This window comes from Eubalaena glacialis, chromosome 18 (genome assembly GCF_028564815.1).
Source record: "Eubalaena glacialis isolate mEubGla1 chromosome 18, mEubGla1.1.hap2.+ XY, whole genome shotgun sequence".
Classification (NCBI taxonomy): domain Eukaryota; kingdom Metazoa; phylum Chordata; class Mammalia; order Artiodactyla; family Balaenidae; genus Eubalaena; species Eubalaena glacialis.
In genome coordinates this window covers 61021787-61049778 of record NC_083733.1, presented here as the reverse complement: position 1 = coordinate 61049778, position 27992 = coordinate 61021787, and the positions used below count along the sequence as shown (strand labels likewise).

General features: G+C 43.1%; 1 protein-coding gene across 1 annotated transcript in view; it reads right to left on the bottom strand.

The window, feature by feature from the left end:
* ARHGAP35 (Rho GTPase activating protein 35) overlaps nt 1-27992 on the bottom strand; it is a 120103-nt gene that overhangs the window by 64434 nt on the left and 27677 nt on the right. Inside the window, exon 2 of the mRNA XM_061174288.1 lies at nt 8582-12458. Within this exon, the coding sequence (XP_061030271.1) occupies nt 8582-12265 (3684 nt within the window). The 5' untranslated portion in view covers nt 12266-12458. The remainder of the gene's footprint in view (nt 1-8581; nt 12459-27992) is intronic.

The window sequence follows — 27992 nt, the reverse complement described above, 5'->3', positions numbered from 1 at the left end:
GCACGGGCTTAGTTACTCCGCGGCATGTGGGATCTTCCCGGACCAGGGCTCGAACCCATGTCCCCTGCATTGGCAGGCGGATTCTTAACCACTGCTCCACCAGGGAAGTCCCAGAGAGCTGCTCTTATCCCTCTCACCTCAAAGAGTCTAATAAGATCTAACCTAGTTCAGCACTTCAACTTACAAAACAGAGAGTAAGCTTTGGCAACGGCATCAACTCCCGTCGTTGAATGACATGGATATTCATTCTCATTCTCCGTAAGATTTAAACAAACTCTGCTTTACAGAATGTCAAAATACCTCCTTGAAATAACTGAAGGCTCTCTAGGGTGTCACAAAATCAGGCAGGGATTCTTGCACAACTAATTCTAAACCTTCCTAGGAAGGAAATCAGACTTTGTGGTGCATGCCAAGAATTGGACCAGATTGTTGACAAAGCAAGCAACACCTCAGGCATCTGAAGGGTTACTGGGCACATGTCAAGATGGAAATGCCATTCTTCTGAGTGGCCTGCCAGATGTCTCAGTCCCAGGTCAGATATGTGTCACTCATTAGGGAGTCAGTGGAGCACTCCCAGCAGCAGGTCCCTGGAGAGAAGAAAATAACACCATCCCAACATCTATCTTCTTTTGGGCTCACTCATTAGCAGGCTGAACTGAAAAAAGCATCTAGCCAGAGGAAACCAAGCCCTGAGAACAAACTACACATCTGCACGTCTAAGTTTAGAGTCTGACTGGGTCCAAAATGGAAAATAATAGTGATTAATCACGAGTGGCCATGTGCTAGACACACTGTGCTAGGTGCTCTGCACAGTTATCTGAAACCTCACAACCACCCTTCGAGGTAAGGGTTATTAACCCCATTTTACAGATGAGAAAACAAAGGCTCAGACAGATTAACACCCAGCACTGAGAGAGCCAGGATTCAGAGGCCAGTGATGTATGAATGTCAAAGCCCCATGTTCCTTCCCCTACATGAACTATCTCCATGATGAAACACACTGCTGACATAAACAAAGGACTGGGTCAGCTCAAATCATCTTCACCTTGTCCTTTGGACAGATATTTTTTGAATAAATAACACAGTCCATTGTTCTTTACTTCACAGTTTCCTTAAAAACATGCCGAATTCTTAGTCTTGATACTAACCAGGTGGCAAAGGAAACAAAGAAATAAACCAATAGCTTATGCCAGTGTTGCACTGGGGAGAAATGGTGATTGGAATTTGCCTCTGGCCTCTCGGCCTTTCTGAAACAAGAAAAGAGCATAAGGGGGAAACTCCTGCTTATGGGACAGTACGCCCACTCCACAGCTCCTCCAAGTCCACGGGGCAAGAAAATGATTAGAATGCCAGCCAAAGAATAAGTAACAGCCAGGAGAAGGACCCCTTCTATCAGCCTGTAAAATGACTGGGTTCCAGAGCCTGATGTGCAACTGACACTCAATAAATTTCTTGAACAAAAACAGTTTCCAATAATGCACAAGGCCAATGTTTCTTTATATTTTTTTCAAGTTTAGCTGAGATGATGACTATCTCTGTGGGTACCAGAGTATTTTTTTCGTCTTCTAACATTGTGCTGCTCTTACTAGGATGTGAGGTGAGGTTCAGAACGTCATGTTCATACTGACAGTAGTACATCACAGACTCCGATTTAAAAAACAGATGAGGTCATGAATTCCCTGTATCACTCTGCGAGCACTGAACAAGGGATAGTCATCTACATACACATATGACCATTTTCCTAATGGGCTAAGTTTCCAGTGTGCAGGAATCTAGGCATTTTTCCTTTTTAATGAATTATACCCAAGGTCACCTAACAGACTAGCAGCAGAGCTAATACTGAAGTCATCTCTCGCCTTCAATGAACTTACAATCTAATGGGTATTAGAGAAGATATATGTCTACAGCAAGCAAAGGTGATCTAGATATCAGATAAAAACCAACTGAGTCACAAAGAAAAAAAAGTCTCCCACAGCCTCAATGGAGAGGTCAGCCACTCCTTCTGGATAAAGAATATTCTATCTTCTATGGAAACAGCAGGTACAGCTATTCAGTGATCCTAAACTGCCAACTTCAAATATTCTCTCCCCGTCTCCATAAATACCCTTATCCATGTCAAATTACTTATCCAGAGTTTAGGGTCAGAAAACGTGGTCATTGGAGTTGTACCACCTAGCACAGCCTTTTAAATGCTTGGTAACATACCTAATAAAGCAAATAAAAAACAGACTCCAGTCCGCGTTTCTGTTTTTAAGGAGGAATGCCACATACAGGATGTAGTCTGGAACAGGGACAGTGTCCTCTGAACGGGGCAATTCTCCCTCTTGAGAGTGAAACTGATAGAAGCAAAGCCCTAGAGGGTCACACACATGGGTTGCCAAGTTGTAGAGTGGCACACCCTGAACCAACTGTAACTGGTAGGAATCTTAGAAAAACCAAAAGATTCCATAAACTACATGACTCTAGCTTTCCCCCAACGTGTTTTCTTGCATTCTGTATTCAACATTACAGCTTTCTGATTGGTGATGATTCTCTCGTATTTCCAACACAGCTTCAAAAGGACCTTTTCAATTAAGTTACTCGCTCATGCCCCAAATGCATTCTTGGCTGACTGGTGCTCCCCCTTCTGGCTCTGAAAAAATCTAGGCCCAAGTTCAAGAGAAAACCTGGGGATGGATCTGTTCTGACTGGCAAAGTCTATTATGAAAGCACAAATGCTCAGCCTTGTCTCCTTCAAGCTGGCAGTTAGTACTATGACCCGGTCACTCTCCAACTTGGAGCATCTTTATTTAGGGATGAACCAGGAAGTAGCACGAAGTCTCCTAGCATCCCTAACCCTCCCTCTTGCATGGCGGGAAAAGAAAGACATGTCATCCCCTCATAGGCACCAAATAAATTGAGACCATAGCTTTTTGCCCTATAAAGGCATGAATCTGGGTCAATCCCTGTTGCCTTCTCAGGCTGAATGGCCAATGCAGTAGGGGGCTAAGCAGGGAGGAGGGTCCACTAGTTCCAGGAAATGTTTATAAACATTCCTGCCTGGTTCGACACCCACTGACTCTGGACTTTCCAGAGCTGTGGGGGTCAGTTTTTACCTGTTAGCCTCCTCTCAAATACTGTATAAAAAGTATTCAGAAGGCCTTTCTCTATGGAAGTAGAGGTGATCCCTGACTCGAGCTGAAATAATCTGAGTTCCTACAAAGATATTTCAGTATCACTAGGTGGTAGAGAAGAACAAGTTGGCCCAGTGAAGATCAGAGCAATTCTCTGTTCTTTGAAAAATAGATTTGGGTTGCCTATTGTAATTTTTTTTTTTTTTTTTTAAAGAACAGGTGTGCTCTAAGCTAAAGCAGATAGTTAAAGATAGCCTATTTTTGTCACCAAAAACAAACTACAGCAGTTCTTTGGGCTTAAAATAAACTGAGAACCGAGTGACACCAGTTCAAAACAATTTCTCAAAGTTCCAGTTGCTATTTCAGTGTCTCCATGCCTTTTTTGTCCTCTACTCAAGTAGACACTGAAGCTAGAAACAAACAGCACCATGCTGTTCTTAGGGGGCAGTGTGGGGAAATAGATGTTTTTAGATAATAACCAAGTCCTTTGTCTAAAATGAACAAATTGACTGGATTGATTGAGTACGCCAACTGTGTGCCTGGCTAGTGAACATGACCATCTTTCTTGGAGACGGGACTCTAAAAACCCACTGGAAGCAGCAGTCAGAAGACTGGGGTTCCAAAATCTCAACTCCTCCACTCAGTAACTACACTAATTTGGGGGCACTGAGACTCAGTTTCCTCATCTCTAAAACCAGGATTTTAAAAAATCACTTCCTTAAGATTGTTAAGCGAAATAGATGAAAAATTGATGTGAAAATACCTGGTACTGTACCTGGCATACAGTAGGTATTCAATAAATGCAGCAAAGTACAAAATCTTTCACATGGGATCCGTAGCCCTCTGTTATTCTGCCCAGTTCTCCCTCACCCTCTACAGTAGCCACTCTAGGTCTCTTTCAAGTCTTAGCACATGCCACATTTTTTTCAGCTCCAAGTTCCACACTGTTTTCTCAAAAGCTCGACCCAGGAAGCCTCCATCTTCACTGACTTTGCCTGCTTCACCCTTTCAGTCTCAGCTTTATATATCATTTCCTCCGGGAGCTTTCCCGGATATCCTAGGTGAGGGTAAAACTCCTTGCTATACCATTCCTTAGCACCCTGTACCTCCACTCCGGCAACATTCAAAATGCATGTAAATACATGTATAAAATCTATCATTCTCTGTTATGGTAAACTAGATGAACGCGACTACCACACATATGATACTTAGCACAACACCAGGCATACAAGTGCTCAGGAAATGCCCGTGCGTGGAGCTGAATGTTTCCTTCCTAAAAGAATGAATGAACATGTGCTTTGGAGCAAGAGTACTTCTTTTAAAAGATAAAACTCTTTCTGGAATCAGAAAATCCAAGGTCCAGTCAGCGCCCCTACCCCACTTTTAAGACCAAGGTATTTATCTGGACTTAGAGCTCATGGGGCAGGGCTAGCCTTTTCTGAAGCACACACTGAGAGTCTTTCCCGAGCAGGTTACAAAGAGCTCATATTTCATACCATTCAGCTTGTCAAAATGCAACATCCCTCCCTGTGGAGCGAGCAGTCCAATTCCCCAGCTGGTTTTTATTCACACTAGAAACTTTAACTCCGTTCTAGGCCTCACAAAATGAGAGCTGTGTCCACACAAAGCCACAACAACCAGCCAATTCACTGAATCCAATGAAATAAGCCAATTCACTGGGGGGGGGACACAAACTGTCAAACTGGTTACTTGGTGCCTTATAGACCAAACAATGCGTGATTGAATTGGTTTGCTTTTCAATAGGTTGTCTTGTCATGTGGTAGCTAGAGTGAGTGAAAGATTTTCTTTATCATTCTGTTTTGTCTTTTTTTTTTTTAAAAAAAAACACAAAATAAGAGCACATCAGATAGAAGGGTAAAATAGCCAGTAATGTCTTCTCTAAATCTGTGGTCAAGCACAACGAATTCAGCAATTTGAGCTTGCCCAAACAGCACATTGTGTGGAGCAAGGCACCCCAGCCTGTTTTTTGGCTTTAAAATAAGACCCTGCTGGTCCTGATCTCATCTTTGCAAACGCATGGCACTGGGAGACAGAGACCATGTGCAACGACAACTCTTTACGGACAAAGCATCTATTCATGGACCCCACTGAAGTGCAAGCGTAGATTTTCAATTTCATTCAGCTGAGTGCGGAAGGCTCCCACTATGAGGGTGGGTTGCTAAACGGTTCAGCTGGGAAAAGGACCCAGAATGAGAGTCAGCTTTACAGTTTGCACTTTCATTAGTAGAAATGAAAGCCATTCCCTCACTCCAACTCCAATTTTACAGTAAGGAGCTAATCTAGCATATTAGCCAAGGGCACTGAGCAATTTCTCTTTCTCCACATCACACAGGTACCCAGAGCATAGCTTTTTTGGTTGTTGTTAGGGCTGTTGCTAGGGTAAGGGCGGAGAAAGCAGCTAAGTAACACACAGGGTTAAAACTTATACAAAAGGGAGGGACAATGTTGGTCCCTCAAGCTCTCAGCTAGACCAGACCAGTTTTCTCCTCTCCTTGAATACAACATGCATATTTTCACCTTCAAGCCTTTCCCTACCTCACACCACTTCTTCAATTCTACTCATTCTTCAAGGTCAAGTTAAATAATAATAACTAATGCTTATCTAGCATGCAGTATGCTCAGTGTTTTACAGGCACAATCTCATTCCATCTCTCACACCGTATGAGAAAGGTGCTACTAAGTTCGCCCCTTTTGCAGAAGGGACGTGGAGACGTGAATCAAGTGCCCGAAGGCCCAGCAAGGAAGAGGAGGAATTGGGTTTTGACTTAGGCCCCCTGATTCCCAGAGCTCCTGATCGCCACACACTGCACTACCTTAACCACCCCCAGCACAGGATATCTGCTCTGCCCCACACAGACCCCCTCCCCTCACCCTCTCAGGCAGACCACCTATTTTCAGAAGCTGTGTAGGTCTTGCTGCCTCAACTGGGTGCTAAGGTCTGGGCAAGAAGGGTCTGTGCCATTTCCCCAGTGGTGTGTGGCATGCAGGAGGAACTAAGTGTGTTTTCCATTACCAAATGGCCCTCCCCTCACTTCAAATAAATACTGTACTGCTTTGTCATGCCAATAAAAATCAAAGGCCAAATTCCCCATGTGTAGGGGCTGGCTTGGCATTCTCTGCCCCATGGTACCTTGCTTTTCCAGTAAACAAGTGTCAGTCTGATTTCTTACCGGCAGCAAATTTTAATAGGAGGTTTGCTCCAACCAGGAACAGAATGAAAACTTTGCTTATCTCTGCACTAGGATGACAAAGCAGCTATGCTCATTTTAAGGCACCATTTTCCAAGGCAGGAAAAGACAATTTCACCTTTTACTCACTCTTTCCAAAGGATACTCCTAAATGACTTCTGGCACACTATTGCTCTTGGGCCAGAGGTATCATTTTTATTTGACTAGGAGAGGTGTGGCCCACATAACCCAGATAGACGGGAAGTGGATCACTTCTTGCACGCTGACCCAGCAATCCAGCGTGAGGCAGCTCTAGGTTAGGAGGCACTCATTACCAGCGTGGAGGCGGCCGTCTCAGAGGCTCACTGTAACCAGCCGTTCTCCGCTGAGCCTGCTCTTTAAAGCACAGCTTGTTTGGGAATGTGTTTTAAAAGCTTTATTTTCAACAGTATTAAAAACGTAGCTTGAAGTCGGAAAACCCGTTATGATTCGCAGTGTGATATTATGCCACCTTCTTAATTCCCAGGTGTGCAGACACCTCCACACTTCGAAGACTGTCAGCATTTAGATACGCTGTGCTGGCAACAGTCTTCACTGGGAGTGGAGGAGGAAGAGAAGAAGGCCAAAATGTTCAAAATGTTTGGATTCCAGTATCATCAAACAGGAGAGCTCTGGGGAAATACTGGCAGGCTGGTCAGGCTACTTTCTGGCTTCCTAATGAGAACTGCTTTCCACTGGTCTGCCCGCTACTAACTTGGAGAAGAAAATACTGCAGGCAGATAAAGGTACAGAAATGTAAAAGCAAACCATAGGGAGAGCAAACAGAAGAATGCCTATGATATTTATTGACATACAGCTCAGAATGGGAGGGGAACAGAACACACAATGATACTGCCCTGCCCTTTCTGAAATTCTATAGGTAAGAAAATTCTGGAAGCTCTGGCCAGTGGTGATTGAGAAGCATGCTGTATGCTATCAGGGAACACAAAGTGAATAGGTTTTCCCTGTGAGGGCCATGGCACCATGTTCCTCCATCTCCAAGGACCCTCTTAACCAATATGAGCTGCGGAACTGGCCTCCAGATAGTATTTTACAACAGAACTGTCAGCTCTCAAAACAGCCTGGACTCAAGATCCTTCTGATTTGGTATGTCTTGTAATAACTTAAGTTTTGGGGAATCTTTCTTCCAAAGTTCCCTAAAACGCTTTCAGACAAGTGACTTTGTTCTCTGCCATTTCATGGTAGGGAGAGGAGCAAAAGCTTTCAATGCAGAGAAACCATCCTGTATACACAATGCTGGGGGCGGGCCCGAATGTAACAGAGTCTGTTGACAGAGTTCTGTTGTGGTGTCTCACCAAGATGTCTTTCTCTGAAAAACAAAAGGCATTTCCCCTACTCTAAATGGGGAAAAAATAAAGTTGAGAAATACCTTTTCTATCTCAAAGCCTAAGCCCAAGAGGACAGGGCACACTGCCCTGCACAGTGCAATTCCACGCAAGATAGAGACTTCATTTGCTCCTACATTTGGGGCTGTTTCCTCTACATCTGACAGCAGGCCTGAATTCCTAACACACATGGTTTACTTTTTCTTTCTTTTCCCCTTCCTGCCCCACTTGTGGTCCCTAAATCAAATCTGAAGCTCTCACTGATAGCAGCAGCAACTCACTCAAGGAGCTGGAGGGCACTCCAATTTTACAAACACGGGACAGGTTTATAACTCACAGAGACAAGATTATTTTTCATTTAGGTACTTGAAGACCCTTCACTGATTTATGTGTGCAAATAAAATAACCATCTAATTTTTCCTAATCTAAAATGTAGCAACCTTTACAGATCAGCAAGGGGGAAAAGGAGCATTTAAGAGATGTATGGATGAAATGTTTGTTTCTCAGTCAAAGACTGAGGGCTGTGATTCTGGGTTCTGCTGTTTAAGTGAAGAAAGGCCAAGCACATTGTCACTGGCTTGGCTGTTTGTCAGGACACTGACAAGTCCTACATGATCTGCTCATTTTGGTAATTACCTAACTATTGTTTTGGACAAAGACAACTCGGGCTATCTATCCAAAGTCCTTACCACTTGAGAGCTACCAGTAGTAGCTATCTGAGACACTGCTTATTTTTTAATGCTAAGTCAAAGAGTAAAGACATACACCCACACACCCTCAGGGCAGTTTTTTACCAGAGTAAGCTGTCCTTGAAAATCTTCATCATCATCAATGAACTCTTACCAAGACACTGTGCAAGCCACTCCTATAACTCATTCCTAAACTCGTGTCTTACCTTAGTGTTCCTTCTTAGACTGCGAAGAATATTCCTCCTCCTTGGGTCTTCATCTGTCTCATATGGAATGACGGCACTGTCCCCTTTATAACCCTGGGATGCCTGATCCTCCTCTTTCTTTCGGATGGGCCCAAGCTCATCATCGCTCCCCACGGTGAAGCTGGTTCGGTAACTAGCAAACCTCCCCAGCCGGCTGCATCTCGTCCTGTACAGCACTGGCTTGCTCACGATGGATACCTTGCGTCCTCGCTCTAGAGAACTAGTGTCCATTTCGCTGTCGGAACCATTCCCACTGCCGTTGGACTGGGCTTTGTTGATATTCCGAATGGTGATGATTTTGCCTTGGGTGCTGTCGTGGGGCACTGAGTATATGTTTTCTTCTTCATTCCTCGGCTTGACCACAGCGTCCATGGGTTCGGCGTAATCAGAAGGATCGAACCCATCTGGAGGCAGCCAGGCGCTAGAAGACACAGACTTCCTCTGTCCATCTCTATGGCCTGGGTCTAAATAAGACAGGTCCCCCTTTGTAATCTCAAAATGGACAGGAGGCTTTGGTTTGACTGGCGGAGGTACTTTGTTGTTCAGTTTACTCTCAAAATTGCTCATGATGAAAGACAGCCCATCATTTCCCTCCAGTTCCATAGAGAGCTTAGAATGGTCTTTGGACAGAGAGGGCAGTGATGTGTCTTCTCGAAACAGGCTATAAGAAGGGGGCTCGATATCTTCTTCAGAATCCTGCAGGTTTGAGTTGCAGAGCGGAGAGCCTGCCCGGGGGGAGTTAAACACCTCTTCTGTGGTGCTGCAGGCCTCGGCAGCATTGTCGTACATATGAGTAGCCTCGATTATGTTCTTTTTGTCCACCACATCTTTAAAAAACGGGTGGAAGAGCTCAAGTTTATGCTGGGGTTGGCTACAGGGGATACTTGTGAACTTTCCGTCAATTTCTTGAGCGATCTCCTCCCCCTCAGTCAGCTGCTCCCGACTTACGTCATTATCCAGGACATCTACGGCGCCGTCTGTGAGTGCAACCAGCTGGATGGGGATAATATCCTGCACTTCACAAAGAAAGGCACGCAACATAGCCAAGGAGGCCTTACGTTTGGCTGAATAAAAAACAATGTACCCATGGACCAATCGGCTTTTTCTGATGCTAAATGAGGAATGGTATGAAAGAAGAGAGAGTTCAATGCGCTTCTTGTGTAGTCCGATTGGTAGTTCAAGTAAAACAGAGTTGCTGCTTCCGCAATGGGAAGACTTACAGGTTTGGGACTGAAGGACGGGAAAGAGTATGTCATCTGCACTAAACGGATCTCCACACATCAGACACATGACAATTCGCAGGTCAACATCAGCCAGATCTTTGATGCTAGCAGTAGAACTGACCAGGTTTAAGTTACGCTTGGAGTCCAGGAGTCCTTTCAGAACTTGACTGATTTGCTTTTCGTTAATGTTGCGTCCGTAACCAATGCCAGCGGAAGCAGGGTCGAGAAAGACACACTGAAGTTTGCTAGCAATCTGCTGACCTTGCTGTATTAAGCTATGCAGGGTCTCTCCACTGGTGTCTCCTCTTTTGTTAACCAAAATTAAGGTCAGGGGGAGATGCACTAAATGATTATCTCGCCTGCCAAGTGTGGACTCTCTGCTCTTCTCTATACTCTCCACCACATAGGATAGAGACTCCTTTGAATTGTAAAGGCAGAGACAACCATGGGGCTGAAACGTTGGTGTTTGGAAAGAGTTCACAGGAAGCCTGACATTCCCTTCTATTGGCCTCAGGGAGAGCTCATACATTTTACCATCTATTACATACTTATCATCATTTGTACAAAGAGCTCGAATCTCATTGGCCAACTCTCGTGCAAGGCCATCCTTGCCCAAGATCACCAAGTTGATTCTATCAATGTTGGGGTCAGAAAGTGAATTTTTCTGATTCCGGTCAGATGGTCGGATAAACCGAGAACTAATCAAGTGCTCGATCTTAGCATCCACACAGGCAGGGCAGCTAGGGCATGTTTCCTTTGTTGGGTGGTACACAAAATGAATGTGCTTCAGAATAAGGGCATCACGCTCCGCTTGGAGCTTCTGTAATGCCTTAAATCGCTGTTCCTCCCCCAGAACATCCTGAATGACACCCATCTTCTCCTTGCTGGGCTTAGCATCCAGCTCCAGCTCATAAAACAATTCCGAATATTCCAAAAGCAGCTCCTGAAACTCTTCCTTTGCTTTGTCTATAATTTGCTTTTGGTGTTTGCCATAAATATCCATGTATACAGATTCTTCTAGCCACTGATAGAAATCTTCATTCATAATAAAACTGCGGGCCTCTTCCCAAGGCTTTCCAGGAGTTATGAAAGGAGAGGTCTCCAGGTTTTCTTTGAATGCCCTTCTCATCTCAGCTCTTTTCCTCTCGTTCCGCAGCTTCTCTAAGTGGGCCTCGTACAGCTGCTCTGCAGGGACGGTATCCATTAAGTCAAAGGGAATCCGCTCGTTCTCGATGTTGTCAATGTGGCTGGTGGCATCCCACGGTGTCTCTTCAAGCACAACAAACCACTTTAAGAATTCTGGCTTGGTCTCCAAGAGCTTTTTGGCTTTTATGCAGCTCAGGTGGTCTATTTCATCTAGATTGGGTATAAGAGCTTCAAAAGCTAGTGGGAGGGCTGCCAGGTACAGCTTCCTCCTGCGCTCAATATGCTCATGCTTGAGGCGATGGATGTGCTGGAGAAACAGCTTCTTGGCTTTCTGAGTCCCTTCCAGGTAGACATAGTCCTGGTACTCAGGAGAGGCCTGCATCTTTCGGCTGACACTCAACCAATTCTCATTGTGGTTTTTCACAATGCGACTCACCAGCCACTCATACTTGTCTTTTGCTGTAGCTATCTGCTGACTCTGCTGCTTGAGAGCTTCAAAATAAGGAATGATTTTCGTCTTTCCCCGACTTTTATCAATGAGTTGCACTAAGGTGCTGAAAGCTAAGTCCACATTTACATTGGATCTTGCTGAGGTCTCCACAACCTGGAGGTTCTTTTTGCTTAAGGCAAAAGTATGTGCATCTCTAATGTACCGCTCAACACCCTCATCGCACTTAGTCAGGACCACCACTATGGGCTTTTTTGTTTTTGCAAGCTGATTGTAGAGATTAGAGACAAACTTGAGCTGGTCATCAAAGTTCCTATTCATGCCCCTGCTAACATCAATACCAAGAAGAAAACCATCAATTAGCAGCTTTCCATCTGGCATCTGTTTCTGCTCAAAGTCCTGCTCCAGCCCCAGCTGGTCAGTGCAAAAGTACATGAGTTTTTCAGCTGATGCGAGCTTGGTTGCAGCAGCTCTCTTGATATAGGGCTGCAGGGCCGTGCTCCGGTGAGGCTGAAAAGTCTGATCATCAATGAATTCAGTCTGCTCCACAACGTGCATCTTACATTCCACACAGTCCTCCAGGGAACGGCTAACTTCCCCCCAGTAGAGAAAGTGGTCATTATTGACCACTCGCCCACCAAAGTCACTGGTGCTGAGGACAGAGGTATGGTCCAAGTGAAATTCGTCAGCACTCGGGCGCACAAAGCGGTTGCACAGACAAGACTTCCCAATGCCGCACTGGCCCTTCTCCTTCTCCGTCCCAGACAATCCCACCACACTGATGTTGTAGGTGGGAATGCGGACATCTTGCTTTCTTGCCATCATCATCGTCGACACATCCTGCCACAATCAGCTACTTCCAAGATCAGATTAGTGTTTTCCAGTGGACCCAATGGCTTCCCCACATTATCAGTGGGGGCCGGCTGCCCACGAAGCAAAAGTGTCAGATCTCATCGTGCTTGTATACCAGTACGAGGTTAGTTTTTGCCACTTCTCATCGCCAAATAGCCAACATTTCTTCCTAGGTGGGGGAGGAAAAAAGAAAACCAATCAGCATCATAATTTTGAAACCAATTTTAATCACCAAACAATAGGAAAAATCAATTTTATTGTTCAACAAATAATTACAGTAAACATCAAATGTACGACGCCTTAAGCTGGGTAAAGACATAAGAGCAAATAAGACTGACATCTGGACTTCCCTGGTGGCGCAGTGGTTTAGAATCCGCTTGCCAATGCAGGGGACACAGGTTCAAGCCCTGGTCCGGGAAGATCCCACATGCCGCAGAGCAACTAAGCCCATGTGCCGCAACTACTAAGCCCACGTGCTGCAACTACTGAAGCCCACATGCCTAGAGCCCATGCTCCGCAACAAGAGAAGCCACCGCAATGAGAAGGCCGCGCACCGCAACGAAGAGTAGCCCCTGCTCGCCGCAACTACAGAAAGCCTGCACACAGCAACGAAGACCCAATGCAGCCAAAAATAAAAAAATAAATAAAAAAGAGAATCTGCCAACAGCAAAGAATGTAAGAAGTGGTGAAATAACCAAAGCATTTGCACTAAAGGCAATCTACAAAGCAAGGCAGTTTACAATTATTAAAAAAAAAAAAAAAAAAAAAAAGACTGACATCCGTTGTACCCTCAGAGGTACAGAGTCATCTAATGGAGGAAGACACATAAGCAAGCAGTGTGCTAAGGGCTAAAACAAGGGCTTGCAAGCTCCTTGGAAAAGTGGCTGATTCCAGGGCTAGGGCAGGGTTGGTACAATATGGGCCTGGAACATCTTATTGTACAAGAAAGGAAGGAAGTGCTTGAAAAAATGATAGGGTACCTCACAAGGACACGGGAGCCAGTTTGAAGGGGCACCCACTGGTCAAATCTGGGACACTTTGAACATCAAAATAATTAAGTACAGTAATGAATTACAATCCACTGCAGAAGTAAGAACCTGAGTTCATAATACTGGATCAGACAAGAATCATCACTTGATGCTAATCTAGGGGGGGAAATTTTGATTAGGAGCAGGATTTTGCGCAGAAATGAGGTCTCCTGATAGACTACTTATTGCAAATGGAAGAAGAAAAACAAACACACACTAATTACACAGTGGAGATGTTGGGCAACACTTTGGGTAATGAAAATTATTACCACCAAAGAGCCAGAAGGACATCATGGGCCTCCAGATGTGATACCCCAGGAGGATACAACATCACTATGCAGTATGATGGCCTAGAATGCACTACCTCAACCTAATCACAAGGAAACATCAGAGAAACACAAAATGAGCAAGATTCTATTACGGCCGGGGGTGCGGGGTGGGGAGGCATTTCTGTACTTAAAAAAAAAAAAATCAGTGTCATAATAGACAGAATGGCTTTGTAAATAAATATTTCAGATTAAAGGAGGCTACAGAGACATCCTAACTAAATGCAATTATCTGATCCTAGACTGAATTCTGTATGGGGCGGGCATGGAGAGGCAGGAGGAGGAAGGCTATTCAGAACATCATTAGATCAATTAATAACATTGGACTATGAATGGAATTAGATAAAAGTATTCTATCAGTGTAAATTTATGAAGTTTACAACTATCATGTGAGAGAAAAGCCCTACTTTTAGGAAATACACACTGAAGTATTTAGAGGAAAAAGACCATAATGTATGTGGCTGGTCCAAAAAAAAAATCACACCTATATATTGAGAGAGACTAAGAATGCAAACAAGGTAAAATGTTAACAACAGGTGAATCTGGGTAAAATGTACAGGATATTCCTTTGTGCTATTTTAATTTTTGCAACTTCTCTAAGTTTGTAATTATTTCCAAATAAAAGGTTTTTTTTGTTTGTTTTTTAAAGGGTATGAATATGGGGTGGCTTCCCTGACAAGAATGTAAGCTCTGTGAGGGTAAGGCCCACCCCTGCCTTCTTCACTTCTGTGTCCTCAAGCTACGAGAACATGTTTGACACAAATATTTACTGAAGGAATGAATAAATGAATGACTATTAGAGCTTATTAAAGGGTCCCCAAACCCAGCCTTTCAGATTTAGGAAAGCCTTGCTGGAGGAAGTTCCATCTCAGGTGAGACCTAAAGTAGAGGGGCCGAACTGTGCAGACTCCTCTCTCTCCAGAAAAGGGCACTGCCCGTGGGAGAACCAGCTGAACTTAAGTGTGTACAGGGAGGAGATGGGTGAGATGCATTAGCAAGTAAGCAGGGACCAGATTAAGCCACTTTCAAAGAGCTTCGATTCTTCCCCAAAGGCTATGGGGAGTCACAGACTGTGCCTGTGAAGTGGCACCTTAAAGGACCTATAGCTGAAGTCATAAAATGTTATGATGATGTCTTACAAAGTCTTTAGCAGCTTCCCAGCTGAAGTAAGTAAAATATGTAGTCTTTGGCTGCCTCTACATAAATGTTCTTCTGGTTGCTACAGTTTATACTGCACTGCAGTCTACTTACACATGTAAATATAACTGTGCAATTGCTGAACCTGTAGCCAAATGAACAGTCTCCTGAGACACTCCAAAGAGAAGAATTTAAAATAAACAGCAATTTTCTTTTGAATCTCATTTATGCTTGGTAGGAACCCAGCATTTCCACAACCTTAATATTTTTTTGTGAGCCTATCTCACAAGAAGTGCCACAGGAAGTCAGACCACCATACGTTATTCTGACTGATACAAGGGGGCAACAAATGGGAGAGCACAATTGTCCCCTATGATGATAACCCTGAAAGGTCAAAGACCTTTCCCAAAAATCCGTGTCTTCCTTTGATAACCCAGAAAGCCAAACCCTCTATTGAGACAAAATGTGGCTAGATGGTATGTAAAAATTGTCTGACCATTTCTCAAAAGAGAAATCTCAATGCCTGTAAGTAATCGCCTCCAGATAACCTAGTGGCATGCTCCTATAGAAGCCAAGCTCCAGGCTTCAGGAGGAGCAAGCAGGATAGCTATGGGAAAGAGAAAAAAACCCAACCTTCCCCATCCCCCACTTCCCTAGGTGATTGCATACATAAGTAAAATTATAAGACGCTTATGAACATCTAAAGCATGTTTACACACAACCTCTGAAATACCTGAAAAGGAAAGATTTATATGAAATCAAAGTGCTTTTTGCACATTATTCTGTAGTACACATATACAATTATTTTTAAATTTATTAATTTGTTTATTATTTATTTTTGGCTGTGTTGGGTCTTCGTTGCTGCGCGCGGGCTTCCTTTAGTTGCGGCGAGCGGGGGCTACTCTTCGTTGCGGTGCGCGGGCTTCTCATCGCGATGGCTTCTCTTGTTGCGGAGCACAGGCTCTAGGCGCGCGGGCTTCAGTAGTTGTGGCATGCGGGCTTCAGTAGTTGTGGCTCGCGGGCTCTAGAGTGCAGACTCAGTAGTTGTGGCGCACGGGCTTAGTTGCTCCGCAGCATGTGGGATCTTCCCGGACCAGGGCTCGAACCCGTGTCCCCTACATTGGCAGGCGGATTCTTAACCTCCAGGGAAGTCCCTACAATTTTGTTTTAATGAGGCTTTAACAGAGCCTCAGGTAGGAACGCTGACGAAGGTTTAAGGAAGTCAAGAGTGCTCACCTAACAGAGCCCTTCTCTATCATTCCTCATCCCAGGGTCTGGCAGGAGTCAAGGCCACCCACTTGACCAATCTTGAAATGCAACTTGGCGACACAGGTCCTACTTCAAGCAACTGCTGCACGCAGCTGGCAAATCATCCCACTTACCCTCTGTAAAGTGGGCCGAATAATCTACCTCTTCACAGAAATCTCAGGAAAACAAAACCACAACCTGCTCTTAAACCTCAAGAAATAAAGATATTGGTTTAATTTTGAACTAAACTAAAATGTATAGTCCATTCAACACCTTGTTACTTACAATTTTTTTATGGCAGGATAGTCTATTTAGTCCATTCAAGTCAAAGTCTCAGTTATCTGAAGGATGCTAAAGAAAAGAAAACACTCTCAACTCTCAAGAATGTAGCAACTGATATTTTAAACCCAGAATGCTGCTGGCTGAACTAAAAAAGCTACAAGAAATGAGAATTAGGTGGCATGGGAGTGGTTAATTTTTGGACACCTGGTAACTTTCCACTTGTTAGAAACCTAACAGTTTCCCTGGTATAAGTATACTCTTCTTACATGTCTGTCTTTGATGTCTGGATAATGCAGTTTTACTAGTTCCTCAATTGGACTGAATTACATGGTAAACAAAGACTGTTATAAATCTAAAAACATCTCAAACACTTGGTTTAAAGGAAATAACCTTAAGTGCTTGGTCACAAACACGTTCAACTTTTCTAAGAGGTGGGTAAAAAAAATTAGCTGAGTCACTAAATTTAATGATCTGAAGGCCACAAAGAAAGAGAAAGTAGAAGACAGGGCATGTCCAAGACTTCGCAATGTCTTTAGAGTGTAAATCTGATGGGAACTGGTGTTCTTAGTGGGCAACTAAGCTACTCAAACAGCAAAATCTGAACACCCATTCTAATAATTTGCCAATACTAATCCTTTTAAAACTGAAGAATTACAGTAGAGGAGGAAAAAAGTATTCTTTAAAACAGTAACTCCGGGCTTCCCTGGTGGCACAGTGGTTGGGAGTCCGCCTGCCAATGCAGGGGACACGGGTTCGAGCCCTGGCCTGGGAGGATCCCACATGCCGCGGAGCAACTAAGCCAGTGCGCCACAGCTGCTGAGCCTGCGCTATAGAGCTCGCGTGCCACAACTACTGAGACCTCGTGTCACAACTACTGAAGCCCATGCTCCTGGAGCCCGTGCTCCGCAACGGGGGAGGCCACGGCAGTGAGAAGCCCGTGCACCGCAACGACGAGCGGCCCCCGCTCGCCGCAACCAGAGAAAGCCTGCGCACAGCAGCGAAGACCCAATGCAGCCAAAAAAATTAGAAATTAATTAATTAAAAAAAATAACAGTAACTCCTTTTATCTTTAAGCTTTACTGAGCTACTTGTATTAGAAAAATTAAAACACAGAACCTAACATTTAGCTTCACATTTGAAGCCATAAGTCCACTTCTTTAGGAAGGAAAATACTCCAGGAGTATTTTCAATTCTTTGTCACAAATATAGGCTGAACATAATGCAGGGACTTCCCTGGCGGTCCAGTGCTTGAGACTTCGTCTTCCCACGCAGGGGGTGCAGGTTCGATCCCTGGTCGGGGAGCTGGGATCCCACATGTCTTGCGGCCAGGAAACCAAGACATAGGACAGAGGCAATACTGTTAACAAGTTCAATAATTTTCAATTTTCAATTTCAATTTTCACTTTGAAAATGGTCCACATCAAAAAAACCAACAAACAAAACCATAATGCAAACATCTGAGAGCTTTTTTAGAACCTGTCACCAAGATTCCGGAGTTATTTGACTTGTTTAACCAAGACAGTAGCTCCACAAAGAGCGCCTCAACTGGAAGGTAGGAGGAGGGGTGTCTTCTTTTTTAACACCTCTACAAAACACCCAGGACAAGAAGTGGTAACATTCCCAAGAGAGTACACATTTCATAGGACACAGAAATGCCACTGTGATCCAGCATTACTATGACTGCTCAAGTTCATACCATCAGCAGCTCAGTGTGTGTTTCACCCTTCCATCCGCAACCTCACATCCCCTACCCCCACCCCCAAGAGGAAATGTTTCTGGGCTCTGTAATCTAGAATGCCCTGTTAAGACACAGATCTATCTACCTACCAGCACTATTCATAACCAAAACTACTCTCTCTGCCTATGACACTAGCCAACAAATTCTGAAAATGCATTTCGTTTCGAACAACCATATACAGAACACCACCAAACTAATAATAATATAACACTGTATAATAATTATATATTATATGATAATATAAGGAAATAATTTCATAGTGAGCTACTAGCAAAGGAAGCAAAATCCTTGTTACCATAATTTTTCTTAATTCCAATAGGAGAAAGGAATGGAAATATGCATTTTAATTTAACAGAAAGCAGAGCATTTTCTAAATGTCCTTAATACCTCATACTTCTGAACACATTAAATTTCTGAATGGATTTTCAAAACTATGAATTACCATCAACAGCTGGTTAAAATGTCTGCATTAAGTAGATACATGATAAGACTCATTGCTCTACAGAGGGGAGGGGAAGAACAAAAGGAAGGGATCTAACCAGGAAGCATTTTCCCTGTAAGAAAGATTCCTTAAGAATTTTTCAGAGGAATTTACTTTCCAAACAGGCCAGAAAGGATGCGATATAAAAGCTCCAGTAAGAAGAGAATACGACTCTCTGGTCTACTTAAACAAAATAGTCTTTAAAAACCCAATGTTTCTATTTTCACATTATTAAATGTTAAAGTAAAATTTCCTAAGGTTTTTGTTTGTTTTCCTTTACAAAAAGAAATTAAAGTTGGAAGTGGAATCCAAGGTCCTCGTTTATCCAATTCATTCATCTGTGAAATCCAAATAAATTTACAGAACCTTCAGGTTAGTGATGTGCACAAATGATGTATCAGAGTATTTAGCTATAAATAGGAATTATCATCCTTATAAATCTGACACCAAAATAAAGAGGGAGTCTTCACTTCCTCCGTGTGATTTCTATTGAAACGTGAAGAAATGCCCTTGCTCTGCTCATCTCTTTACCGCGTGAGAAGTATCTTTTGAAATGACTACATCTGAAATGACTACATCAAACTTAACAAGCACAACACAGCCTCTAACACTGAATAAAAGAGAAAGGTAAGCCATTTGATGGCCCCAGTTACAGAGCAGCTAAATTCTCTCCTTCCTTCATAATATTTCAGAGACGTTAACCATTTTTGTATCACTCTAGTCTCTAATCCTTAGAATTAAGAACTGAACTGTCCATCAACCAAATCAAATACATATTTATACCTAAGACAATGTGATGAAACAAAGAAGAAACAGGACCCTGTCCTTGCTGGTGAGAATCTAATAATTTACTAGAAATACAATATTTTAACTTAAAAAATAACTAGATCACAGACAATAAATGGCATAGACCATTTCCTGGGATCCAGAGAAAGGAAGAGGAGATCATTCAGATCTGGGATAGACTGCGAATGGTGGGATAGACTGGGAATGGTGTCAGAGCAGAAGTAAAATCTGAATTGGTACATAAAAGACTGGCAGGGCTTGGAGAGATGGCCCAGGTATTCTAAAGACATAAAAGGGTATGAATGGCGGTGACCAAAATGGAACAGCAGCAGATACGTTTTGGGACATACTGACTGGCACAGAGTTTTCGTGCATGGAAGGTAGAAGACAAGAAGGTCAGCAGGGCTCAGACTATGAACAGACTGTATTTTTACCTGTGAGAATCTAACGTGAAAATAATCTTTTATCCCACCAGTGTTATTTATTGTTGGTAACACTGTTACCTCAACTCCTCACCTAACAAATTAACACAGTCTAAGGAGATGATCATCTTACGTGAAAGAAAACACCATTTGAATATGGCAGTTATATTTCTACCGTTCAGTCCAATGCAAATTCAAATAACATGGTAGGGAAGGGGCAGAAAGCCACAGATTTTACAAAGGAAGCAAACAGCAAATATTTGCCCAGAATAGTACTAGTGGTTGCTCCCACTAGCACAGGCTACATACACCTACTCCTGTTTAGCGTAGGAGGGAGGATTTCCTCAAAGCCACAGAATCTTACTACATCCCCAGGGCTCTGGGTACAGGAAATCTCTGAAATGGGTCATCTGGATCTTTGGAAAGACTGATTTAAGTGTTTAACCATCTGGTCTTGAAACATGTAATCTCATACAACAGATGGGCTATTCTTGGACAATGGGTATGTATGTGCACTCAGCTCTTACTATGCGCTATGCAATGGACAGCACGCTCCAGAGGGCCCAATGAAGAAAACACAAAGGGATCAAAAACAGTTTTCAAGGACTGATAACTCAGATGTCTGTTTTGAAAATAATCTGGCCCAAAGTTAATTTTTTAAAGAACAGCTATGAAAAATTCTCTGACATTACATATATAATTTTTACAAATGTTTCTTAATGCTCCTCTTTCTTTCTTTTTTTTTTTTTAAGATTTATTATTTACTTATTTATTTTTGGCTGCATTGGGTCTTAGTTGCAGCATGCGGGGTCTTCACTGCGGCACGCGGGATCTTTCGTTGAGGCGCGCAGGCTCTTCGTTGTAGTGCGCAGGCTTCTCTCTAGTTGCGGCGTGTGGGTTTTCTCTTCTCTAGTTGTGGTGAGCAGGCTCCAGGGCACGTGGGCTCTGTAGTTTGCGGCACGTGGGCTCTAGCTGAGGCGCAAGAGCTCAGTAGTTGCGGCGCGCGGGCTTAGTTGCCCCGCGGCATGTGGGATCTTAGTTCCCTGACCAGGTATCAACCCGTGTCCCCTGCACTGTAAGGCGGACTCTTTACCACTGGACCACCGGGGAAGTCCCAACGCGCCTCTTGATTTATTTTCCCCCCAAACCCTGGTAAAGGTACCTCAAATTCCAGCCTAGAAAAACACAGCTACGTTATCTTACCATCATAGCCGGCCCACAAAGAATAAAGTAAATAGCCCATTTTTCAGCATGACACAGTTCTCATGCAGAACTCTACAAGCCAGTCCCAAAGAAACAAAATTTCTAAGCCAAGTTATTCACAGGATGAAATCAAATTCCCCTGATGAATGAAGGGAGCTGCTTTCAGCAAAAGCACTTCCTTAAACTTTATCCTCAGCAGCTTTCTCGCAGGTAACTCTGGAGTTCTGATCAGGCTATCTGATCAAAGCAACTATAAACAAAGACAAAAGTGAAGGCTGAGAAATCTTTCTCACGGATGCAGCACAATTTCTCTGGGTTACCTATATTAAGAACGATAAAAACAACACACAATTTCTGATAACCTGCAAATATATTCCACGCCAAAGGAAATGCAACACCAAGGCCAACTGGAAACTGAAATTACTCGAATCCACCTTGGTATCACAGCCTATCTACCATTAATACAGTGAGCTAAGATTCTTACCAAACCAAGATACAAAAACATATACGTATAGCTGATTCACTTTGTTATAAGGCAGAAACTAACACACCACTGTAAAGCAATTATATTCCAATAAAGATGCTTAAAAACAAAACAAAACAAAAAACACAGCCACATCTTAACCTCTGAATTTCCTGGTATTCGGGCCAATTTTACATTGATTTTTGAAATGGTAAAGAAAACCTATAAAATTATCTCAGCAGTTGCTTCTGAGCACTTCTGATCTATTCAGTTTTTTTTTAAAGTTCAGTAGAAAATAAAAAGTTTTTTTGCAAGAACATTCTCCAAAAAAATTTATCTGAATATACAAGAGTGGAGGTACAGCCAAATGTGTCTTGCAGAGGAAGAAACAGGCATTTCTGTCAATTGGGAAAAATAGGTCGGCTTGCTTTCAAGTCCAACAGTAAGCCTTACTATTCTGTTCTCCTGGTGGCAGTCTAAGATGACATGAGGATTTCAGCCCATTATCTCTAACTATTCCTCACTACTCATTTGCATTATTCTATAAATTGCCAGTCCTAAAGCAGACTACTGCTAGTAATAAAAATTATGCCACATGTATAAACTTTTTAAATAAGAACGGTTGGTTTTATTTTATCTAATTCACCTGTACTGAAGATAAGAACAATGGTCACAGAGAAACATAACAGAACAACCTCTAAATCCAGCAAATTTTAGTAGGGAACAATTTGAATTCACAGATTAAAGAACTTATTTAGGACTCACACTAGCAAACCAATACTTATATTTCTCCTTTCCATTTTCTAGCCTCCACACTTACTTATATACTTGCCTTGCTTCAAATAAAGTTAAAAGCAGAGGTCTTAGAGAAATGGAAAATGAACAGTTACAAGACAGAACATGGGAAGGAGCCTGGAATTAGCACAAAATCATGCCTTAGGCTCAATTCATCATATCTGAAAATCTGCTAAATTGAGGTGTTTATCCCTATCTTCTAGAGGTGATGGATTTATGAATTAATACATTTAACACAAAATGGATTTTCTGAATGAGAAGACGTTACATGTAAGCACTATTAACAAAAAGGTACTATGAAAAATATTTCTTACTCAAATATTTATCACCTCACTATCTGAAAAGCATATTTCAGGTTCCTACTTTGAAGCTAGGAAAGGAGGTATGATAGAAAAAGGATACGAGCGGAGCTTCTGTTCTATTTCTTGACCTGGGTTGGTTACACGGGTAGGGTATTCACTTCATAATTGTTCAGACTGTACATGCTTTATACACTTTTCTCTACAGTTTTTAAAAAAGGATACAATTCAGAGAAATGAAGAAACACAGGTTCACATAGCTACGAAGTAGAGCTGGGATGTGAACACGCCCCTCTCTCAACCACGGGGACACATTCTCCCCCTTGTATACTAGGCCTCTGCCTGGGGTCCTGTCAAACAGGTGACTCTAATCCTCACGCACCAACGAGAAGAACAGTTGAGGAGCGTGCCCTGGAGGGCCCCGGATGTAACTGGCAGATCTTCAGGGCTATGGAGAAGGCTGAACAGGTGGAACACCAGACCTTCCGGCCTTAAAACAGAGCAACTCAATTTGATCTATTTTATATGTTGGGATTCCACATATAAAGAAAAAAATTTTTTCAACTTCTATAGTTTTTTAAAAAGCTCAAAAAACTTCATGGTTCAAAAACCAATTTAATAAGCAGACATTTGGTGGTCTAATTCCCAAGATTTTGCCAAGAGACAAGAGTCAAAAAGAGTCTCCTGTCTGTCCCCCAAAGGCTCCCTTCTCTTCTCATTCAGGAAACTTACGCAGATTAGTGACTACCGAGACAGAGAGAAAGGAAACAACTTGGCTAGTAAGGGATGGTGCCCCGTCTGACAGGCCCAGGTCTGACACCTCCCCACCTCCCCCCAGGCCTGTCCTGCTGCTGTAACATGCTGTCCTGGCCAGAGAACTGGAACGGCGAGCATGAGGTGTGTATGGTGGGAGAGGTCGGGGGCAAACCTGTTTTGTGGTGGGCCCTGTCACAATAAGGAGAGTCTAGACTTCATCCTCTGAGGAGCCCCCAGGATTCTGAGCAAGAATGGCATGGTCAGTCTGGGCTGAAAGAGGGAATTCTGAAAGCAATCTTTGTACTCTCCCTCTCCCTCCATATCTCTCTCTGCTATTTTACCCTCACCTTACTGGGTAAATGCTTTCCGTGTAAAGGCCACTTCAAACCTGGTCATAATAAGCACCATGAAAAACAACTGCTTACGATGGAAACGCTGACACAGTGGTGGTGTAAGATGTCCCTTTGAAAAGCCTTGTCAGGGCTCAGTCTTTGTAATTTAGTGGTGGCTCACAGGAAGTGCCTGAGAGCCAGATTCTTTCTGACTGTGCTCAAGGCCATAATTTCCTTCCCATACTTAAACCGATGACCCTGTGTCTCACTGTCAAGGGAGTCGGCCAAGGGGAAAGGGCAGATAAATAAGAAGCAAAATCTGAAGAAAACTGGCCAAAAAAAATTCCTAAGATTCTTCTTGGGATTAACAACTAAAAAGACTTCTAGATAAACCAATCTGTTGTCTCTCCAAATGAAAGCCCCTTGAATGCAGAGCTGTGGAGAGCTGTCAGCCAACTCCTTCAGGTAACAGATGAGGAAGCTTAAGAGGAAAAGGGAAGTCACAGAAGCTGCCATCAGACCTGTGCTAGGGCCTCTCCTGCCTCTCCCCACTCCACCCCACCCCAGGGCTGTTTCTACACACCACTCTCTGCCATGGGTGGGTGGCAGAGACGATAAGGTTAATGAAATCCGAGAATCAAAATGATCAGGAAGGGGACAAAAACAACCTCTGTCCCTCATCATATGTATACTTTCATGAGCTTCTGCTATATGTTCCATATAGCACCTATCTACTACCCATTACTTCAAGATAAATTTCAAACTATAAAAGTAACATGTCCTGTTGAGGAGTCCAAAAATAACTAAGAAAACACTTGTAGTCATATAAGGAATTTAATAAATGGCATTTTCTATAAAATGCTAGCTTCATGATTTTCCCTTAGATGACAGACCAGAATAGTAACTAGTTCCTCCTTATCAACCACCATTCCTTGAAAGTCCTTGGCCAGTAATTTTCATGAAAACGAATGAGTCATCTCTTACCACTACTTCAGCCCTCATACTTAAGAAGGAAAACAGGTTCAACCTACTCTTCCATGACAGCTGTCCTACCTACAAGAGGAAATCACCTTGACCTCATGTATTTGGCTGCTGTTCGGAAAACAATGTCTCTGAGTTCAAATTATCAAAAATATACTTACATTAGGTGACAACATACCTTTCTCAGTTACCTGTGCACAGAACGCTCACACTGTTTCATCCCAACATAAACCCACTGACTGTTTCCCTCATTGACCTCACCTCCCACTCCCCAGGTTACACATGGCCCTGGGAACATATCACAGTTACTTTCTTTGGAAAAGTCTTAAAATCAGTGTACAAGAAATAGCTACTGATTTCTAACTCACACTAGAAAGAACGGAATAGAAAAATATACCACCATTTTAAAACCTTGTCAGCAGACTGACTTTAACTACCTACAGCATCAGCTATGCTTAAATGAAAACTTTTATAACATGGCTAATGTGACTACTATAGTCTGCAGAAGGAAGAGAGGATTTGGTAACGAACAGAGGTGACTCAACCAAGCTCCTTCACTTTCTGCACGTATCTTCCCAACTCCTCAGACCACTCACTTGCTCCTGCAATCCAACTGCTATTTCAACTTTCTGCTCAGAAAACCCACTGTGTTTAAGAGAGCCTGTCAGGGGCTTAATTTTGTTGTCCATAACAGATGATCCCTCTGGCTATCAACTCCCCTAAACAGCACAGGTGTCAGCCTGTAAACTTATATAACGTGTCTATACCAAAATGCTCTGTCAAACACACCAGCCCTTCAGGTCTTCCTCATTAAGGACATCCCGAGTTACACTTGGATGAAGAGGTGATATACACTTTCCTGAGCCTTTTTGTCCAGTGAAGAATCTTACACAATACATACAGTATGGTGGGATTTCTCTCACTGTTTTTTTTTTTTTTGTGGGGGGGGGGGCGGGCGGGGGTGGTTGTACTAACTTGTCAGTCTTTGAATGTATATATTCCTCCACTGTCTTATTTAAAACATTAGAGCAGACCATTTCAAAGATGACGATTAAAATCTATGTAATCATGGCTTGTCAAGTCTTATAATTACATGAGTTAAAAAAACTTAAGCTACTGAACTCCATTTTCCATATTGACTATCTAACAAAAGCTCAACTCAACCAGTTGAATCATGAGAACTAAAAGCCTAGTCAGGAGCAATCAAAAGGCAATTGAGCTTGAAAGCTGTATGTCCACATTCCACACAGTTAAGGCTGCAGTAAGCCAATGGCCTGGACAGGGCTAGAATGTGTTCGATACAGCCTTTTCACACCCCTTCTTGATTCCTCCTCCAAAACCCATATTCCTACAGGCGCAAACCACACTCTACAATCTAATACAGTAAAACCAGTGTTGTCTGGAGTCACAAAGTTTTATATGTGCTTGCTTCTAATTAAAGACCATTCGATTTTAAGAACTTAATAAAAAGGCCATAAACCTGTATCATTCCACAAGAATGCCAAGAATGCTAAGTACCTAAATAATATTCTTCCAAACTGACCTTTATTAAGGGCTGCCTCTACTACTTTGCCAACTAACACGTCAGGAGCAGAAACATTCCTATCACAGGCTACTCAACTCCGTTTTAAAAAGCAAAGTCAGGGCTTCCCTGTTGGCACAGTGGTTAAGAATCCGCCTACCAATGCAGGGGACATGGGTTCGAGCCCTGGTCCGGGAAGATCCCACATGCCACGGAACAACTAAGCCCGTGCGCCACAACTACTGAGCCTGCGCTCTAGAACCCGCGGGCCACCACTACTGAAGCCCATGCGCCTAGAGCCCATGCTCCGCAACAAGAGAAGCCACCGCAATGAGAAGCCCGTGCACCGCAACGAAGAGTAGCCCCCGCTCGCTGCAACTAGAGAAAGCCCGCTCACAGCAACGCAGCCAAAAATAAAATAAATAAAATAAATAAATTCATATATATATATAAAAAAAAAACCAGCAAAGGCAAGTGAAAAGGCCTTCTTCAGGTAACCAAAGCAACTCAAATTCCTACAGGGAAAAGTACTAGTACTATCAGTCTTTAAAGTGGCAAAATCAAAGTTTAAAAAACCACTTACAGTGCCTGCAAATGATTCAGAAGAATTCTGAGAAAGGTAATATCAACATTTTAGTGGTAGAACACTTGGAGAGTAGGCAAGAGGCCTGGACTTTCTCCCTAACTAGGTCATTAAATCTCACAGAGGGGAGGGGAGGGGAGGGGAGGGGAGGGGAGGGGAGGGGAGGGGAGGGGAGGGGAGGGGAGGCACACACAGACACAAACTAGTTAAATGGCATCTCACAGCCAAGCTGTCTTGACAGCTTTCATCCGTCAGCAGGATCCCTGGACAATGATGTTCTTCAAGGAGACAGGTAGGTCTCTTGGGGCTAATGATAACCTAAGTGCATGCAATTATAATCAGACTGATAACAATCAACCCCTATCCTTGGAACAGACACTCAAATTCAACAGCTGAGAAAGAAAACATATCTGCTTCCAGGCAAGCTAGATCCCTACAGCGTCAAGTGTTCCTTCCCACCCTACTCTTGCTCTCTGCAATCCATACTCTGTAGAGTAGCAAATTATCTTTTTAAAGTACAGATCTGTTCTTGCTGATCTCCTGCTTACAACCCCTCAGAGCTTCCCTCTGCCCTTCTAATAAAACCCCAAATTCTTATACATCCCTATGTGACCTCGTCTCCACCACTCTACTTCTTTCTCACTGGACTCTAAAACCACTGTGGCCTTTAACCAGTTCCCTGGGCGCCCCTATTCACTTATTCTCATTCAACCATTCAACCATTCAACAAAAAAAATACTGAGCCTTTGTAAATTACCGACTATTGTGCCAGGCACTACACTAGGCACTGGGGATATGGCAATGAACAAAAGAGACAAAGATCCTTGCCCTCCTGGAGTTCATATTCTAACAAAGGGTAACAGACAATTACAAAACAGAAAAGTGAGGGGGTTAATAATGTGGGAGGCTGAGAGGAGAGTGTTCCAGGTAAACAGCAACTACAAAGACTGTTAAGGCCAAGTAATATTTTTCCTTTAATGTGTTTCTTGTTAAATTGTTGACTCCAAGAAGATGGGGACCTAGTGTCATATCTATTCCACTCCCCATTCAACCTCAGTACTGCACATAATACCTGGCTCAATAGTTACTTGCTGAATGGGATACGTGAATTTGTATCTAAAGAAAAAGCCAAAAAGGTGTCCCGAAGTAATAAAAGTGTCACCTCAAGTTATCAAGGCCCCTGCAGAGGTTACACAGGTTTCAGATTTACTAATAAAGTTTATGATCAGAGTTAATTTAGTGCCCCTTTGAGAGAGATCCACACAATATTATGATGAGTCTTACTAAGGTACCATCCCAGAGAGCAGTAAAAGCATAAAAA